Source organism: Hemitrygon akajei, chromosome 14 (genome assembly GCF_048418815.1).
Source record: "Hemitrygon akajei chromosome 14, sHemAka1.3, whole genome shotgun sequence".
NCBI classification, from domain to species: Eukaryota; Metazoa; Chordata; class Chondrichthyes; order Myliobatiformes; family Dasyatidae; genus Hemitrygon; species Hemitrygon akajei.
Window position 1 is genome coordinate 69,192,313 of NC_133137.1, and position 20,545 is coordinate 69,212,857.

At 38.8% G+C, this 20,545-nt stretch overlaps 1 protein-coding gene across 6 annotated transcripts in view; it reads right to left on the minus strand.

The window, feature by feature from the left end:
- The window catches only part of bltp3b (bridge-like lipid transfer protein family member 3B), a 146,922-nt gene that overhangs the window by 33,873 nt on the left and 92,504 nt on the right, over nt 1–20,545 (minus strand). For 4 of the 6 annotated variants that reach the window (XM_073066313.1, XM_073066311.1, XM_073066312.1 and 1 more), the window contains exons 12-15: nt 17,942–18,083; nt 16,554–16,628; nt 15,060–15,250; nt 12,868–14,402 (exon numbers count right to left, since the gene is read on the minus strand). In XM_073066313.1, the coding sequence (XP_072922414.1) occupies nt 12,868–14,402; nt 15,060–15,250; nt 16,554–16,628; nt 17,942–18,083 (1,943 nt within the window). The remainder of the gene's footprint in view (nt 1–12,867; nt 14,403–15,059; nt 15,251–16,553; nt 16,629–17,941; nt 18,084–20,545) is intronic. The other 2 variants (XM_073066315.1, XM_073066314.1) reach the window with 1 other exon arrangement.

A 20,545-nucleotide genomic window follows, 5' to 3' on the forward strand; every position in this document is an offset into this window, starting at 1 on the left:
CTATGTTATTCCTCAAAATGCCAAGGCACAACTTTCCATCAGAATTCTGATAACACTTTTCTAATTCTATTCCAATTTTCAACAATCACCAAGGAAATGCAAAAATAGCTTGGCTGAGATATTAGAAGTAAATTCCACTTTAAAACTTTTCCATGAGTAGGATTAACTCGCACCAAATTCAAAACAGGCTACGAGTTCAAGAAAAGACAATGAATGCAGTGGGATCATAAATGAAATTCGAAAAATTGTCTTGTGATCAATGCAAATTTTCTAAAGCCTTCATCGCTATTTTGTAATAAAAATGGCAGTTCCTGTAAATGGTGATCTGGATGAGTGAGAAACTGATCAAATCAAAATTACTGAACAGAACTGCAAAGGTTAACATGCTGCTGTGAACTGTTGTCCCACTGCAGTGCTTGAGAATGAGCATTTCCAAGTGCACTCTGCTTGTAAGGACCTCAGAACCACAAGCAGAAAATAATTATCTTCACACTAAGTAGGGGGTAGCAGTATGGTGCTAATTAAATCTCAGAAATGTACCAAGTGCTAGCTTCTCATTTAATCACAATAAAGACAATGTTTGTGTGTTTGTCATTTAGTCATTAATATATTTTCTTTTCAAACACGTTGTCTGTAATAAAACTAAGCAGTATGCCTGCTTTATGATGACAACCACATCGCTGGAATCTGAGGCTGAAGACAAGTTTGCATGAACAAATTGCTCAGAACTTTGCAGTGGTCAATAAAATAATAACAAGATTACAGAAGCATTTAGCCTATCTTCAAATCATAGCTATGTCCTTTGTTTCTGTAATATGTGGCTATAAATTACAATAGTTTAAAACCATGCATCTGCATATAGACTCCAATAAATTGTTATATATTTTAATATACATGATCAAAACTATTTGTGCAAATTTATTCTTCATTTCCAACTGGTGATATCACTTGCTGAGAGATCCATTTGCAACATGATGACCAACAGCAAAGAATCAAATAATTTGCGATGCTTATACTGTAATTGCCCAGTAAATTTTGAAAGGTTGTTCAGCAGCAGCATCGCCATGAAACGTGGGGAAAAATGTAACAGTATTTCTCTTCAAACACAGGAGGAGTCTTATCAAAGCACATATTTTACAACAATAGACAATAGACAGTAGGTGCAGGAGTAGGCTATTTGGCCCTTTTAGCCAGCACCGCCATTCACTGTGACCATGGCTGATCATACACACTCAGAACCCCGTTCCTGCCCTCTCCCCATATCCCTTGACCCCACTATCTATAAGAGCTCTATCTAACTCTCTCTTGAATGCATCCAGAGACTTGGCCTCCACTGCCTTCTGGGGCAGAGCATTCCACATATCCACCACTCTCTGGGTGAAAAAGTTTTTCCGCATCTCTGTTCTAAATGGCCTACCCCTTATTCTTAAACTGTGGCCTCTAGTTCTGGACTCACCCATCAGCGGGAACATGCTTCCTGCCTCCAGTGTGTCCAATCCCTTAATAATCTTATATGTTTCAATCAGATCCCTTCTCATCCTTCTGAATTCCAGTGTATACAAGCCCAGTCGCTCCAATCTTTCAACATATGACAGTCCCGCCATTCCGGGAATTAACCTTGTGAACTTACGCTGCACTCCCTCAATAGCAAGAATGTCCTTCCTCAAATTTGGAGACCAAAACTGCACACAATACTCCAGGTGGGGTCTCACCAGGGCCCTGTACAGCTGCAGAAGGACCTCTTTACTCCTATACTCAATTCCTCTTGTTATAAAAGCCAGCATGCCATTAGCTTTCTTCACTGCCTGCTGTACCTGCATGCTTGCTTTCATTGACTGATGTACAAGAACATCTAGATCTCATTGTACTTCCCCTTTCCCTAACTTGACTCCATTTAGATAGTAATCTGCCTTCCTGTTCTTGCCACCAAAGTGGATAACCTCACATTTATCCACATTAAACTGCATCTGCCATACATTTGCCCACTCACCCAACCTGTCCAAGTCACCCTGCATTCTCATAACATCCTCCTGACATTTCACACTGCCACCCAGCTTTGTGTCATCAGCAAATTTGCTAATGTTACTTTTAATCCCTTCATCTAAATTATTAATGTATATTGTAAACAGCTGTGGTCCCAGCACCGAACCTTGCGGTACCCCACTGGTCACAGCCTGCCATTCCGAAAGGGACCCGTTAATCACTACTCTTTGGAACTGTTCCTGAATCTATAGAACATTGGAAAATGATTACCAATGCGTCCACGATTTCTAGAGCCACCTTTTTAAGTACCCTGGGATGCAGACCATCAGGTCCCGGGGACTTATCAGCCTTCAGACTCAACAGTCTATCCAACACCGTTTCTTGCCTAATATAAATTTCCTTCAGTTCATCCTTTACCCTAGTTCCTTTGGCCACTATTACATCTGGGAGATTGTTTGTGTCTTCCCTAGTGAAGACAGATCCAAAGTACCTGTTCAACTCATCTGCCATTTCCTTGTTCCCCATAATAAATTCACCCGTTTCTGTCTTCAATAACATAAGTTATTATAATAACTAATATACCATAAAATCATTTACATAAACTAAAATAATGAATGGGAAAATTGTGATTTCTTAGAAAAGATAAAGGATAGAATGAAGTAATTGTTTTATAAGTAGAACAAAATAAAACCTGAAGAACTGAGACTCCACACTTGCAAGAACAATTTTTCAGTACCAAAATGTCTGGGTCAAAAAGCAATTAGCAAGAGAACCTCTGGCAAAGCCCTTTCCACTGATCAGTGTATTCCTGAAGATCAGAATACACTGCATGTTAAATATTGGTTTCTGCTCCATCAGCAGACTCAAGTTATGCTGAGCTGAGAGGCCTCTCTGCTTTGGCTGGATTTATGGGTACAGAAGCATTCATTTGAATGGGGTCGCTGACCTGGATGCAAAATGCAATTGTTTTGTTTTGTTTTTAAATTACTATTAATGTCTGATAAAAGTATTTAAAAATACTTATAATTTTGTAATTCAGTTGAAATGTGTTCTTAGTTTAGGCAGTTAAGGAAGACTTTTGACAAAAGTAAGCTATCAGAAGGTTATTAGCAAGTCTGGCAATGAAATCTCAGAACTCACCACTTACAGTCTAATCAGTACTTTTGAACTGATTTGGAAAAGTGGCTCTCTCCCACAGGGTCAGAAAAAGTAGTAAAATTGCAGAAGTGGGAGAGCAAACTGGAGGCACGGGCCAAATCAAGCACCATATGACAGATTAGGCCATTAATCCTTCGCCTAGGAACTAATGTGTAAGGACAGTGCTCTACACGCTGTCCTTACACATCTGAAGAAACATGCTTATGTGAGAATATTGTCCTTGGACTACAGTTCAGCATCCAACACCATAATTCCCTCCAGGCTCAACAAGAAGCTCAGAGACCTTGGCCTTCACCCTGCCTTTTGTAGCTGGATCCTGGACTTCATGGGATCCAGCCTCAGGTGGTAAGAGTGGGCTCCCTCACACCTTTACCCCTCTGACCCTCAACACAAGTGCCCCTCAGTGCTGTGTACTAAGCCCCCTCCTTTTCTTTCTGTACACCTACGACGGTGTCGCCACCCATAGCTCCAATCTGCTAATTCAATTTGCTGATGACACTACATTGATTGACCTAATCTCAAATAATAATGAGGCAGCCTACAAAGAGGAAGTCATCACTCTGACACAGTGGTGTCAAGTAAACAACCTCTCCCTCAACATTGCAAAAACAAAGGAGCTAGTTGTAGACTACAGAAGAAATGGATCTGGGGTTGAGAGGGTGAACAGCTTTAAGTTCCTTGGCATAACCATCACTGAGGATCTCACGTGGTCTGTACACACTGGCTGTGTGGTGAAAAAGGCACAGACGGTTGAAGAAGTTTGGTATGGGCCCCCCAAGTTCTAAGAACTTTTTATAGGGGCACAATTGAGAGCATCCTGACTGGCCTGGTATGGCAATTGTACCTCCCTTAATCACAGGACTCAGCAGAGAGTGGTGTGGACAGCCCAGTGCATCTGCAGATGTGAATTTCCCACTATTTAGGACATTTACAAAGACAGGCGTGTAAAAAAGGACCTGAAGGATCAGTGGAGACCTGAATCACCCCAGCCACAAACAGTTCCAGTTGCTACTATCCAGGAAACGGTACTGCAGCATAAAAGCCAGGATCAACAGGCTCCGGGACAGCTTTTTCCACCAGGCCATCAGACTGCTTAATTCAAGCTAACGCTGCTGTATTTCTATGTTATATTGACTATCCTGTTTGTACATAATATTATAAACTACTATAATTGCACACTTGAACAGAGACGTAATGTAAAGATTTTTACTCTGTATTTGAAGGATGTAAGTAATAAAGTCAATTCAATAATCCTGATTTTGTTATGATTGGTAGGCAATTACATGTACTTGTACAGGCTGCAGTCACTCAGTTCGCCAAGGCTGCAGAGGCTTTTGAGTTAACAGTCAGTTTGAAGGAAACAATGATCCACCATCAGATGCCCCCTCATGGCGTTTACAACCCACTTCAGATCACCACTGATGACCTTTCACCACGGTTCACCTACCTGGGCAGCATCCACTCTAACAATGCCACAGTAGCAAGGAACATTGACAATCAACTTTCTACAGCCAGCCTTGCCTTTGGGTACCTCTAGAAATATATGTGGAAGACCAGCTGTGTCTGTCCACAAAAATGAAGGTGCATAGGGCTGCCATCGTCACAACACTGCTGTTGGCTCCGAAGCTTGGGTCCTGTACCCTAAGCAAATCTGGTTGCTTGAACACTTCCATCAGCACTGCCTCCACTCCATCCTGCATATCAGCCCGCAGGATCATGTCTCCAACAATGAGGTCCTGGAGAAGGCTCAACTTCTGAGCGTCGAAGCCACTGTGCTGCTCAAGCAGCTCCACTGGCCAGGCAATGTGTCTCATATGGACAACTCCAGGTTACAAAAGCAGTACTCCACGGAAAACTCTCTCGGGGCAAGAGAGATCATGGTGCCCCAGCCAAGAAGTACAAAGACCAACTTAAACAGCAGCTCTCTCCGGCAAATATCGAGGTCAACAGGAGGCAGCAGCCGGCCTGTGACAGAGGCTGCAGGAGAACATTGATCCACAGAGCAGCCAAGAATTTTGAGGAATCCACAAGAGCGACTGCTGAAGAGAAAAGAAGATGCAGGAAGGATTCTACTATCCAAGTGCCCATATCCCAGCTTTTCTTGTGTCCCTACTGCTCCAGAGTTTGTAGATACAGAATTGGTCTCAGTCAAAACAATCGTGCCTTTGCACCTGAGGACTCTCCTTCCCTCCTGATCTTCGCAAGCGAAGAACCAGCCATCATCATCACTAGTATGAATACCAAACGATTCTCATTGACTGAGATCAAACTGAATAGCAATTTCTAGAATTACACAAGTGCACATGGACTGAATCTGGAATCTGTTCCTTAAGGACATGCCCCATTCCTCCTACTGCAAACTTCAGGACAATTTATATTTTCCTTATTAATTCCTTCATCTATATTTACCAATTCAACAAGAAGCTCAAAATAACAAGTGATCTACTACAGGTATCGGTGATGGGATGTTTATTATTTGTTGTGTACATTAATAATTTGGATAAAATATATGAGGTATGATTCATAAGTTTGCTGATAGCATGAAAAAAATCATTGGTAGTATTATTGACAGTGAGGACAGCTACAAAAATGATGTTCATAAGTTGGTAAGATGGTCAGAGCAATGACTGATAGGATTTAATTCTGACAAGAAAAGGGTGATGCACTTTGAAAGCAACAATAACGTTAGGCCCTACTATTTGCTGCCTATGATCTTAGATCAAGGGTTTGAATTGATTTGGACATAGAACATTACAGCGCAGTACAAGCCCTGGTTAATATGATACGGCCTAATTTTAAGGTGACTGTTGGAAAGTATTGGGTAGATGTCAGAGGTAGAGTTTTTTTTTAAAATACACGAAGTGGTAGGCATGTGGAATGTGCTGCCTGTGGTGGTGATAGAGGAAGACACATTAGGAACTTTAAAAAAGACTCTTAAGTAGGTACATGGATGAAAAAAAGGAGGCCTGTGTTAGAGGGAAGAATAAGATTGATCTTAAGAGTAGGTTAAAAGGTTGGCACAACATCATTCTCAACTTCTTTTTTGCCATGGACATCCATCATTAATTGAGGGGTCCATGGACCAGGTTGGGAACCCCTGTCTAACGGAGTATGAGACCTTAGTGCACAAGTCCAGGATTTCTGAAACTGCTAACACATTCAAGGTGCTGAAGATTACAGCACCTGGCTTCAAGGATACTTGGCTTCACAAGGAGGTGGTCATGACACATATTTATCAAACATTTGTTAGGCTGCAAGTGTAATAGCATGGAGACATCTGGTTGTTATGCATCAGAAGGATGCCATGACACTCGAGAGGTTGTAGAGAACATTCACCAGGATGCTGCCTGATATTGGAGTTACAAGCAGAGGCTGGATCAGCTGGGGTTGTCTTCCTTGAGCAGAGATAGCTGATGGGAGTCCTGCGATAGGTTAGTAAAATTCTGAGAAGCATAGATAGGGTAAATACAGAGAAACTTTTCTCCATAGCAGAGGATCTTGATCCAGAGGGCAAAGATTAGGGCAAACAGTAAAAGGGAATCAGAGGAAGAATTTTCTTCAGCTCGAATCTGGAACACATTACCCAAGTGGGTGATAGAGGCAGATACCATCACGATATTTAAATATTTAGACAGGCTCTTCAATTAGCAGGATGCAGATTATGGACCAAGTGCTGGTAAATGGAATTAATATTGATGGGTGCTCAATGGTCAGCATGGAGACAGTGAGTAAAAGGACTTATTTCTGTGTTGTATGACACTAGGTCTTTGACTATGAAGTACATATTGAAGTGAGGGATAAATTTATGTCTCTAATGGCTTGATCATCCATAGTTCCTGAGCAGAACAATCCTTAAATGATTTGATAATTTTTCCACACACTTCAATATCCTTTCCTCATTTTTCTTAAGTCTATATAATCATTTTCCCATTCCTTCTCCATTCTCTAAGCTTCTTGTTGGTTTACTTCCACTAGACCTAGGAACAGAATTAGGGAATTCAGCCCAGTGAGTCAGCTCTGCATTTCATCATGGCTGATTCACTTTCCCTTTCAATCCCATTCTCCTGCCGTCTCCCTGTAACTTCTGACACCCTGATGAACCAAGAACTTATCAACCTCTTAAATATACCCATTGGCTTGGCCTGTACAGCATCTGAAGCAAAAAAATCACAGATTCACTACTCCCTGGCTAAAGAAATATTTCATCATCTCTTATCTAAATGCATGCCCATCAATTCTGAAGCTATGCCCTCTGGTCCTAGACTTCCGCTCCACATCCACTCTATCCAAACCTTTCAATATTTAATAGGTTTCAGTGAGATCCCCAACTTTCTTCTAAATGGCAGCAAATACAGGCCAGAGCCATCAAATGCACCACATGTGTTAACCCCTTAATTCCTGGGAATTCCTCTGGAACTCTCTCCAATGCCAGTACATCTTTTCTCAGACAAGGGGGACCAAAACTATGCACAATACTCCAAATGCAGACTGATTAATGCCTTAGAAAGCCTCAGCATTACATCCTTGCTTTTGCATTCTAGTCCTCTCAAAATGATTGCTAACACTGTATTTGCCTTCCTTACCAACGGCTTGGCCTGCAAGTTAACCTTTAGGGAATCCTTCAGGAGGCTTCCTGGGTCCCTCTGCACCTCTGATTTTTGAATTTTTCTCCCCACTTACAATATTGTCCACACCTTTACTCCTTCTGCAAAAATGCATGACCATGCACTTCACTATGTTATATTCCATCTGCCTCTTCTTTCCTCATTCTCCCAAGTCCTTCTGCTGATACCTGCTTCCTCAATACTACCTGTCCTTCTACCTATCTTCATATGATCCACGAACTTAGCCACAAAGCCATCAAATCATTGACACACAATGTGAAAAGTCCCAACACAGTCCCAACACCAACCCCTGTGGCGCACCACTACTCAATGACAGCAAACTAGAAAAGGCTGCTTTTATTCCCTCTCTTTGCCCCCTGCCAGTAAGCCAGTCTTATATCCATTTTATTAGCTTTCTCATAATACCATGGGCTATTATTTTGTTAAGTAGCTTTATATGTGGCATTTTGTCAAAGGCCTTTTGAAACTCAAATTATCAACATCCACTGACTCTCTTTTGTCTATCCTGCCTGTTGTATCCTCAAAGAATTCCAACAGATTTGTGTCAGGCAAGATTTCTCCTTTAAAAAAACCATGCTGACTTTGACATATTTTATCATGTGCTAACTGGCCTATAATTTCCTTTCCTCTGCCTCCCTCCCTGCCTGCAATTTGCAATTTTCCACTCGTCAGAAACAATTCCAGAATCTCGTGATCCTTGAAAGATCATTAATAATACCTCTACAATCTCTTCAGCTAACTTGTTCAGGACCCTGGCATGCAGTCCATCTGGTTCAGGTGACTTATCTACCTTCAGATCTTTCAGCTTCCCAAGCCCCTTCTCCTTAGTAATAGCAATGATACTCACTTCTGCCCCGACACTCTCGCAATTCTGGCATTCAGCTAGTGTCTTCCACAGTGAAGACTAATGCAGAATACTTAAAGTTCCTCCGCCATTTCTTTATCTCATGTTACCATCTCTCCAGCGTCATTTTCCATCACTCTGAAATCCACTCTCATCTCTCTTTTACTGCTCATATATCCGAAAAAAAACTTTTGGTATCCTCTTTTACATTATTGGCTAGTTTACCTTCCTATTTCATCTTTTCTCTCTTTATGCTCTTTAGTTGGCTCCTGTTGGTCTTAAGCTGCTTCCCAATCCTCTACTTCCTACTATTTTTTGCTAAATTATATGCTCTCTCATTTGTTTTTATGCTGTCTTTGACCTCCCTTGTCTGTCATGGTTGGTTCATCCTCCCAAGAGTATTTCTTTCTCTTTGGGATGTACAGTGCCTATAAAAAGTATTTACCCTCCCCCCTGGGAGTTTGCATGTTTTAAATCACAGTGGATTTAATTTAGCTTTTTGACACTGACACTAATCAACAGAAAAAGACTCTTTGGTGTCAAAGTGAAAACAGCTCTCTACAAAGTGATCTAAATTAACTACAAATATAGAACACAAAATAATTGATTACTAAAGTATTCACCTCTTTAATATGAAACACCAAATCATCACTGGTGCAGCTATTTGTTTTTAGAAGTCACATAATTAGTTACATGAAAACCTGTTTACCATCAAGGTGTTTCAATTGATTGTAGTAAAAGTACACCTGTATCTGAAAGGTTCATCAGTATCCTGGCAAGAACTACACCATGAAGACAAAAGAACATTCCAAGCTCCACAAAAAGGTTATTGAAAAGCACAAGTCAGAAGACGGATATAAGAAAATTTCCAAGTCACAGAATATCTCTTGGAGTACAGTTAATTCAATCATCAAGAAATGGAAATAATATGGCACAACTGTAAATTTGTCGAGAGCAGGCTGTCCTCAAAAACTGAATGACTGTGCATGAAGGGGACTAGTGAGGGAGACCTATGACATCTCTGGAGGAGATACAGTCTTCAGTAGCTGAGATGGGACAGACTGCACATACAACAACTGCTGCCTGGATGCTTCACCAGTTGCAGCTTTATGGGAGAGTGGCAAAGAGAAAGCCATTGTTGTAAAAAAACATGCATGAAAACTCAGCTAGAGTTTGCCAGAAAGCACGTGGGCGACTCTAAAGTGAGCTGGAAGAAGATTCTATGGTCTAATGAAAGAAAAATTGAGCTTTCTGGCCATCAGACTATACACTATGTTTGGCATAAGCCAAACACTGCACATCATCAAAAATACACCATCCCTACCATGAAGCATGGAGCTGGCTGCATCATGGTGTGGGGTTGCTTCACTGCAGCACCAAAGGAATGCTTGTGAAGGTAACAGGTAAAATTAATGCAGCAAAATACAGGGAAATCTTGGAGAAAAACCTGATGCAGTCTGCAAGAGAATTCAGGATTGGGAGAAGATTTATTTTTCAGCAATACAATGACACCAAGCGTAAAGCCAAAGCTACATAGGAATGGCTTAAAAGCAATAAATTTAATGTCCTTAAATGGCCAAGTCAGAGTCCAAACCTCAATCCAATTGAGAATTTGTAGCTGGACTTGAAAAGAGCTGTTCACTCATGAACCCCATGCAATCTGACAGAGCGTGAGCAGTTTTGTAAAGAAGAATGGGGAAAAATTGCAGCGCCCAGATGTGCAAAGCTGATAAGAGACCTATCCACACAGACTCAATGCTATAATTGCTGCCAAAGGTGCATTTACTAGTTTCTGACTTGAGGGGGGTGAATACTTACGCAATCAATTATTTTGTGATTTATATTTGTATTAATTTAGAACACTTTCTAGAAATCTGTTTTGAGTCCTTTCCTGTTGATCAGTGTCAAAAAAAAGCCAAATTAAATCCACTGTGATTCAACATTGTAAACAATAAAACATAAAAACTTCAAAAGGGAGTGTGAATACATTGTATAGGCATTGCATTTTTCCTGCACTTTCCGAATATCCCCCAGAAACACCAGCTTTTGCTGCTTTGCCGTTGTTCCTGCTCGTAGCCCTGTCCAATCAACTTTGGTTGGCTCATCTCTCATGCCTCTGTAATTTCCTTTATTCCACTTGTAAAACTGATAGTTCTGACTTTAGCTTCTCCTTCCCAGACTGCAGGGTGAATTCTATTGTATTATGATTACTGCCTTCTAAGGGTTCCTCTACTTTAAGGTTCCTAATCAAATCTGTGTCATTATCCAACACCGAATCCAGAACTGCAGTTCCCCTAGTGGGTTGCTCTAAAAAGCCATCTTGTAGGCATTCTCCAAATTCCATCTCCAACCAGATTTTCCCAATCTCCCCGCATATTGAAATCCCATATAATTATCAAAAAATTGCCCTTTTTATATACCTTTTCTATCTCCTGTTGTAATTTGTACCCCGCATCCTGGCTATTGTTTGGAGGCCAGTATGTAACTCCCATCAGGGTCTTTTACCCTTGCAGTTTCTTAACTCTACCCACAAAGATTCTACATCTTCCGATCCTATTTCTTAGGATTTGATTTCATTTTCTTTTAACCAATAGAACCATCCCACCATCTCCCCCTCCCCACCTACCTGCCTGTCCTTTTGATACAATGTGTATCCTCGGATGTTAAGCTCCCATCTGTGATTTTCTTTCAGCCACGACTTGGGGATTCCCACAACATCATACCTGCCAATCTCTAACTGCACTACAAGATCATCTACCTTATTCTGTATACTACCTTCAGTCCTGTATTCATCACCCTTGATTTTAGTCCCGTTACACTTTAGCTCATCCCACTGACTGCAATTTTACCTAATCATCTCCTGTTCTTCCTCAATCTCACTACACATCTAGTTGTATGCCAGCTGTCCCACCATCAGCCCTTATCACTCCAGTTACCACTCCCCTGCCAGAATAGTTTAAACCCACCACAGCAGCTCTAGCAAACCTGCCCACAAGGATATTTGTCCCCCTCAAGTTCAGGTGAAATTTGTCCTTTTTGTACAGGTCAAACCTTCCCAGAAGGGATCCCAGTGATCCAGAAATCTGAAACCCTGCCCCCTGCATCAATTCTTCAGCCACACATTCATCTGTCAAATCATCCTGTTCTTACTCTCACTGGCACGTGGCACAGGCACCAACACCCTATATTCTCTCTTCAGGACCTTCTTTTTCCAGCCAATGTGGTTGGTACCAAAATGTACCACAAATTCCAGCTGTTCACCTCCACTTTTAGAATGCCGTAGACACAATCTGAGACACCCCTGACCTTGGCACCTCAGAGGCAACATAACATCCAGGTATCTCTTTCATTTCCACAGAACCTGCTTCCTTCTCCTTCAATTATGCTCTCCTCTAATTATCCCTTATCACTACTACATTTGTCTTCTCCCCACTTCTTTCCGAGCCACAGAAGAATTGTAAAAGTAAGATTTTTTAAGTATTATCCTTTAAAGCACTTTGAACTACCTTGTGCTTGAAAAGTGCTATACAAATAAACTTGCTTGCTTGCTTTAAGGTTTCTTATCCATTAGTATGTGGATTACCATTACATTTCATTCACTACATTTTGGAAGATTTTGCACTGTTGATTCATCATGTTTGCTATGTTCTTCATCAAATTTGAACCAGAACATTAATTTCCAACAATCAACTTTGACAAGGATGATTTCAACTGAAAGTTGCTGTGCATAAGCAACTTAATTAGGTAATTCAAATAAGTGCTTTACACAAAGTGGCCACTAGATAGAGCCTGCATACTACTACTATACACAAAGCTACATTTAAACAAAATAACTATTTAAATAAAACAAGAAATCATAGTTAATTAGTCAAAAAATATAGGCCAAGAGTAGGGATTTAGATACTGGTAATAGAGCTATTCACAACGAACACATAGACTTCAAACTGGTTCTCATGGTGATTTGTTTAGACTTCTTGAACATTACCACCAAATACAAAGTGGAAATGTGTGCTTTTAGAAATGAAGCAATAATGTCAATTTAGCAGGAGACCAAATTGTTTTCCTTCCTATCCTGAAACCAGATGACATCAAGCAATTTATTTAATAATATTAAAAAGGCATAGTAAAGGCCAATTAAAGAAAACATTCCAGATAATGGAAAATAGTTAATAATAATAATAATAATAATAATAATAAAACTACTGCTCATAATGCATTATTTCAAAGATAACACATTGGTTTCAAATAGTTACATACCTTGATAATGACTGAGCTAACATGAACTTGGTTGAACTTTGTGCTTCTTTAATGTAATCTAAGCTTTGCATAGGATTCACTTCGTCATGACCTGGTAAATCGTTTAATGAATCTACAGTTACATTTCTTTTGTCTTCCAAAGAGTTGGAAATTTCTTGTTGGCAATTCTCCTTCAAAGAAAGTGTACTACATTCACCTTTGTTTATTTTACAAACATTCAATGGGTCCATACTTTGAGAAACATTGAGATCTTCAACATTCAATAGCTTTGTGACTTCACTGTGCTGATCTTTATTTATCAAAACAGTTCCATCGATATCCCCTGAGGTATTCATCGATACTGGAAATTGACTAACAGAAGCATGAAAAGGAGATTGTGAGTTCATTCCTTTAATCAAAGCTGAATCACTATATGATTTAGAAAGTACAGTATCTACTGGCCTGACAGTACTTTTGTGTGTGTTTTCAGATTGAGCATTTCCAAATTCATTCAGTTGTGTTTGGGAAAGATGATCAGAACTCAAATCACCTTGCTGTCCTTCATTTTCAGCTACCAGAGTTTCTCTGCTTTGAGAAGGTGAAAGGTCAGATTCTACAGGACTTGAATTTTCAGCCAAAACCTTATTGTTTGATTCTGCTTGAGGCAGTGGGCGAAGCAATAAAGCAACTTCAGCACTTTTAATCACCAATCCAACAGAAATCTTGGTTTGCTCTGCTGGTTTTCCTGTTACTTTCTCAATATTCTTCTGAAATTGTTCCTGAAGACTTTTAATTGAATGCTGAAGGCGGAGCAAGAAACAGTACTGATAATGATTAATCTGCATGCTCACATGCTTTTGAGCATGTACAAGAACATGTATATCTGCATCTGATGACTGCAAGGATTTCAAAGGTGTAGTAAGAGCATCTAAAGAATTTGATTTACCTAGTCCATTAGTGAGTGGCTCAGATTCTGTACTGTAATAATCCCTCAAGAGCTTCTTATGATGTAAACGGATACTAAAATCACTGGATTCACTTTTGCGAATTTGAGAGGCAGACTGTCTGGAAGATGGAACAGATTCTTGTGATTTTGCAAACCTATTGGGTTGGCAAACCCAGATTGAAAGTGGGAAAGAATCCACAAATCCCACAGGTCTCCCTTTTCCACTCTTCATCCCTTCATAATCAATCCAAAACTGTGAAAAGTATACAGCCCAGACATCTGTAGCAGCAAAAGTTTTCAATGCATTTGTACTCAACTTTGGAGTAACTAAGCCCTTATAAATATCGTGCAATTTGGTATCCTGCTCATGTGCATGTCTCTGAAATACTGGGTGCAATATATTGAAACTATTTTCACTTTTGGGAAAAGTTGTGAATGTTTTGCTAAAAAAGCTATCATCTTTGAACTCCTGTAGTATGGCTTCCAGATCCGTCCGTGTACAGTGTAGTGAGAACCTTGTATTTGTAGCGATTACTTCGGATGTCTGAATAGAAATTGATTGTGGCTGGTCTTGATGGCCATTTGGTCCCATATCAGCTGGAACAATAAACTGAAAAAAGAAAGATATATTCAGTTCAAACAAGAAAGATAAATACTTAAGAACAATTCCAATACTTTTTAAATATGTTGCAAGTAAAACTACTATTTCTGACTGATCAAAACTAAATCAGTTTGCATTGGTCAGTGCGATAGGTTAAAATCTGATTTAATCCAACTGAGTGAGGCATTACAAGCAATTTAAACATCTTTTATTGTCTGCGTGCTTCATAATAAGGGGAGTTGTACCAATGGCCTCAAGTAACCAAGTCAGTTGCTATGCACTAAAAATATTTCTAATCAATACTTCTCTACACAAGTGTGAGCGGCAGATTTTGCCAGCAGAATATCATGTACACGACTGAAAAAAGTGTTTAACATGCTACGTGATCTGAAGTAAACAGAAATGATCTTCAACATCACAAATTTTTATTTTGATTCACAGTAGACTCAAATTTGTTTCTGAGGTCATTTTGACTTTTAGAATGATAGTTAATAAAACCAACACTGGCCTTGAACTTAAAACAGTTAAAATGCTGGATTTAAAATCTTCACTTAAATATGAACATGTTAAGAGTCTTAGACCAACCTGAAGCACAAAAAAAATCTTCTAATGATGATTAATTTTAACGTTTACATACTGTCACTACAATATTACATATTAATATACCTTCAGCATTAATCCATCAACTCGTACATCAACATGGTCATCTTCTTTCCCACTATCAAGCTTGTAGATAGCCGTGAACTGTTCCAGACTCTGTCGTAGATCTAGTATAAACTGGTTCAACCATAATATGCTCCTGGTATCTAGCGTCAACTGTAGTGCATTCATCTGTACATAAAGATTTGGGCAAGGAACTGCAGACAGGAATACAACATTTTATTTCAATCTGTACTTATCATATTACCACAATATTCAAAGCAAGGTAAATTATGTTAATAAACGTGGATTCTAAATTTCACCCAGCTAATCACAGCATTTATGTGAATTATAATCAGAAATTTAATCAGTATTTCTCATGGAATGTGGTTACAAATTTCTACGAAAATTTTACCAAAAATAGATTTTGCGATTTCAAAAGTGATCAGATTTATTCATCCGTTATAAAAGGAAAACAATTTAACAAGCTGCAAAATTTAAAGAATACATATTTTCACCATATTGATTTGCCTTCACTATCTAATGTAATACATTACATTCAACATAACTTAAAAGATATTGTTATTTCAGTCACTTTTGTAAATTAAAATCTAGTGCAATTTCAAGTAATCAGAAGCTTGTAGTATGTCAACCTTCAATACAACTACAGTTGAAGTGTTCAAAATGTTGGGTTTTTTGTTATTGATTTAATACCTGTTGAAATCTGTAAGATGAATGAGTAGAGCTTTACATACCGAAATAATCAAGTGGCGTGGAATTAGTGTTAGTTAAAGTGGTGCTGAGATTAAAGATCACTAATCTCACTGCATGAGAAAGCAATCACATGTTGAATGGCCTATTCTGCTTTAAATTCTAATGTTCTTATGTCTCGATCAAAAGGCTGTCAATATCAAATATTTACTCTGCTTCTTTCTACAGCAAATTTCAGCAAATTATATTTTGGACATTAGCATTTTATATTAATATCTTTCTATACCTATAGAACCTTATTCAATACCTCTACTTCATTTAAAGAGAATGACAGGAAACTTTTCCTACACTTTCCTCCAACTAATTGTTGCAAATTATATTTCAATATTTTTGATCAAAAGATTCTGTTGGCTATTCATGATATCTGAGGTTCTAATTCCACTCTTTAATATCCTAAATATGTTAATGTTTTTATTTTTTAAAAATAAACTTTAAATTAAACATAGCATGTTACTGGATGCATCATATAATTTGAGCAGAGATTTATTCAATTAACATGCCATGATTTACATTAATATTATACCACGGGGTAAAGCATCTTTTAAATGCACAAATATAATTCTCCACCTTTAATACTTCATTGGTAATTAAGCAATGATACAATCTGGTGAAAATCCATTTTTAAAAGATCCAACTAAGCACATAATATATTCCTCCAGATCAGATATAGTCATGCAGAATCATAAATGATACATGATTAACAATCAGCCCACAAACCAAGAAATTACTTTACAGTAATGATTGTGTAACCTGTACTGAAAAGGAGATCTAGGGCAGAACTTTGTTGTAGATTCTTTTCCAACCTGTCCAACACATTCCATAAGGCTATAATGCAAGGTTACGAAAACCAATTTAAACAGGAATAATAACTACCTTTAAAATACAAGGCATTTTAGTCAAAATATAATACACATATAGTATATCAGCGCCAGGCACGGCCAACATTATCTGCTCAAATAAAACATTTTTGCAATATTTAGTCACTTATGCTTATAAACCATTAATTAATAAACCAATATTTGTATAGCATTTTGGAGAAAATACATTCATATTATCACTAGCCTCCGAGTAGGTGTTTGCTATGAAATGGTGAATGGTGACCCTTGAAGATCAGTGCAAGGGATCACCTTGAAGTTGTTTGCCAAAAAATGAGTAAGATTTATTACTGCTTGAAATCTGGGCTTCTTTACAGTATTTTTCAGTGGAGTCACACAGCATAGAAACAGGCTCTTTGACCTAACTGGTCCATGACGATTAAGACACTCAACCAAGCCAGCCTTATTTGCATACTTTTGGCCCATACATCTTAAAATATTTCCTATCCATGTACCTGCCCAGGTGTTATTAATTGTTACTGTACCTGCTTCAATCACCTTTTCTGGAAGTCCATCCATTTACAGATCACTATGTGGAAGAAGTTTCCTCTCAGGTTAATATTAAATCTCTGCCCTCTCACCCTAAACCTATGCCTTCTAGTTCTTAGTTTCCCTAGGAATAAGGATTCAATCAGTCTATGCCTTCATGATTTTATGCACCTCTGTAAGATCTATAAGATCACCCCTCATTCTCCTATGCTACAGTGAATGGAAATAAAAGGTAATCTTACTAAAGATACCAGCTCTTAAAATGTTTATTGGCTCATTGCATTGAATGGAGTAAATGTTCTAAAGTTCAATGGACAACTGCAGGGGACAGATTAGATTTTATTTTTGTGAATAATAAATAAGATAGTTTTGTTTTAAAAAGGAGTGTGGAATATTTCTGAGCTTTGAGGAAAGTCGCAACATAGCTTTCAGTAAACATTGAAAGGCTTTTATTTTATTGCATTGTACTCAAAAGGAACTTCAAATCTAAGCAAGGGGATTAAATCATTTCATTCAACAAAAATTAAAGATCCAATATCCATCCAAATATTCACAATAATCTCACTGCTTCTTTCTCTCTAGACGATTAAGGATTTCTACTGGATGTCATCACATTTAAAGGCTGCTGAACAAACTCTTGATAACACCATCTTAGAGTCATCTCAGTCCAATTTCTTCTCCCACCTCTTCACCCCTCCCAAACAACAAGCAGCTTTAAAGGAAAATTCTTTCCATCCCACATATTTAATAAAACAATTGAAAATCAACTCTTACTAGGAAAGTCTTTTCCATCTGGGAAATAATATTCAGTGAATTCAATGTGAATAGCTGCCATTTCTGATGGAAGATATAAAGACTTCTTATTGCAACAAATCATAGCTTTGGGAGAATCTCTTCGCTGATCTGCTGTAGAAACCTGCAGAAGACCAAGTGAAGAAGTTTTAGCAAGTTAACAAAATGACAATTTCACCATTATAGCAAGACTTTGGTGCACTACACAAATTCAAATCCATTGAAGAAAATTATGAAACAAGATTAACTAAAATCAACAATTAGTGGAATAGTACCACTAAAGCTTTGACTGACAAAAAAAAATACTGGTCACTAACATCCTTCACTCTTACCCGGTTATACAGAATTCTAATTATATACCACATGATTGGCCCTGAATGATGTCTAATGATGGAGTGGAAATACTACACCATGTTCTAAACACTAGCAACAATTTTAATATTCCTATTTATAACAGATTAATCAATGCAAGAACAAGTTAAAACATTCTGCAAATGGCTATTCTTGTAAATTATAAATAAAACTTCAAGATACAAAGTTACGAGCTGCAGTCTCCAACAGGGAATGTTCTTCAGGCAGGGGGAAACCTCTCCCTAGACAAAATTTCACAAAAAGTTTTGCTTTAAGTAAATAAGCTTAACTATTTTTGGACACCTTATAACATGCAATGGTAAAATTGTAAATATTAACACCAAAATGTCAGTTTCATAGATCTGACTTTGTTTTGAAAAGTAGTTTTCATATTTCCTTTTATTATGTTAATAAATAATTCATCATCTTATCAGATGTAGTATCTTTAAATATTTAATCATGACATTCCAATGTACAAGAAATCCAGATTAACTATTTAATTTTGTATTGATCCAAGGAATTTCAAGTAAGGTTTTAATTTCTTGTATTGTGCAGCTACTGACTTTTACAGGCACAAGACAATTGAGTCTATATTCAAGTACCTTTCGTTCAGTGAATGTGCGGGTTCTAGGGGAAATTCAATTTCAACATAAATGTAGGCTAAAAATTCTCTTGGCTGTATTGAAATTGGATTAGGGAGCCATGTTGTTTTTCACCTTAAAAATATTGGAAAAGAGATGGTAAAAGCCAACTAACTGTACTAATTTAGTTGAGAATACACTTTCCTACAATTAAGCACAAAAATTCTGATTTGATTTTATGTACAGTGAACTTTGGTTAAATGGGACACATCAGGACCAGTACATTTTGGCCCAATTAAATGGATGCTCCAATAAGCTGAAGTTCCATGGAAATTAATTAAAAACATATATAAAAGACAAACTACCTTTTAACTGAGTAGTAAATTACGTATTTAAATGAAATACAGAACAAATTAGAACACTAACAATATTACTACATTACTATAAAAGCTACAGTTCCTAATAGTTATCGAAGATGGATTCATCATTAAGTGCTGGAGGAACTCAGCAGGCCAGGCAGCATCTATGGAAAAGAGTAAACAATCAACGTTTCGGGCTGAAACCCTTCATCAGGACTGGGGAAAAAAAAGATGAAAAGTCAGGAAGCAATCCCTGCGGAACGTGGAGTGGGGTGGGGGTAGGGGGGAGATGTACTTCGTCATGGGATACCTGGACTATACCTCTTCCCACCGTCACTTGTAAAAAAAAAAATGCCACCCCCTTCTCTCAGTTCCTCCGTCTCTGTCACATCCGCTCTCAGTATGAGGCTTTTCATTCCAGAACTAATTAGATGTCCCCCTTCTTCAAAGAATGGGGCTTCCCTTCCTCCAGCATTGACACAGCCCTCACACGCATCTCTTCCATTTCATGCACGTCTACCCTCACTCCATCCTCCTGCCACAGGATTCCTCTTGTCCTCACTTATCACCCCATTAACATTTACAGCCAGCACATAATTCTTTGTGTAACTTCTGCCATCTCCAATGGGATCCCACCACCAAGCACATCTTTGCCTCCCCCCCACCTTCCACATTCCGCAAGGATCACTCCCTACACAACTCCCTTGTCCATGTGTCCCTTCCCACTGATCTCCCTCCTGTTACACTTACAAGGATAAGTAACAAATCCCACATCTGCCCCTACACCACCTCCCACACTACCATTCAAGGCCCTGAATAGCCCTTCCATGTGTGCGACACTTCACCTGTGAGTCTGCTGGGGTCACCTCCTGTATCCGGTATATCAGAGAGACCCAGTGTAGATTGAGAGACCACTTCATCTAGCATCTACACTCCACCCACCAGAAAAAGTGGGATCTCCCAGTGGCCACTTTAATTCCACTTCCCATTCTGAATGCGATGAGGCCACATTCAGATTGAAGGAGCAACACCTTGTATTCCATCAAGATAGCCTCCAACATGTTTTGAACTTCCAGTAGATGCACCCCCCCGCTTCACCATACCACATTCCTGTTTCCCTCTCTTTACCTGACCATCACCTCCCTCTGGTGCTCCTCCATCTTCCCTTTCTTCCATGGTCTTCTACCCTCTCCTCCTAGATTTCTCTTCTCCAGCCCTTTATCTCTTTCACCAATCAACTTTCCAGCTCTTTACTTCACCCCCTTCTCCTCCCGGTTTCACCTATCACCTACCAC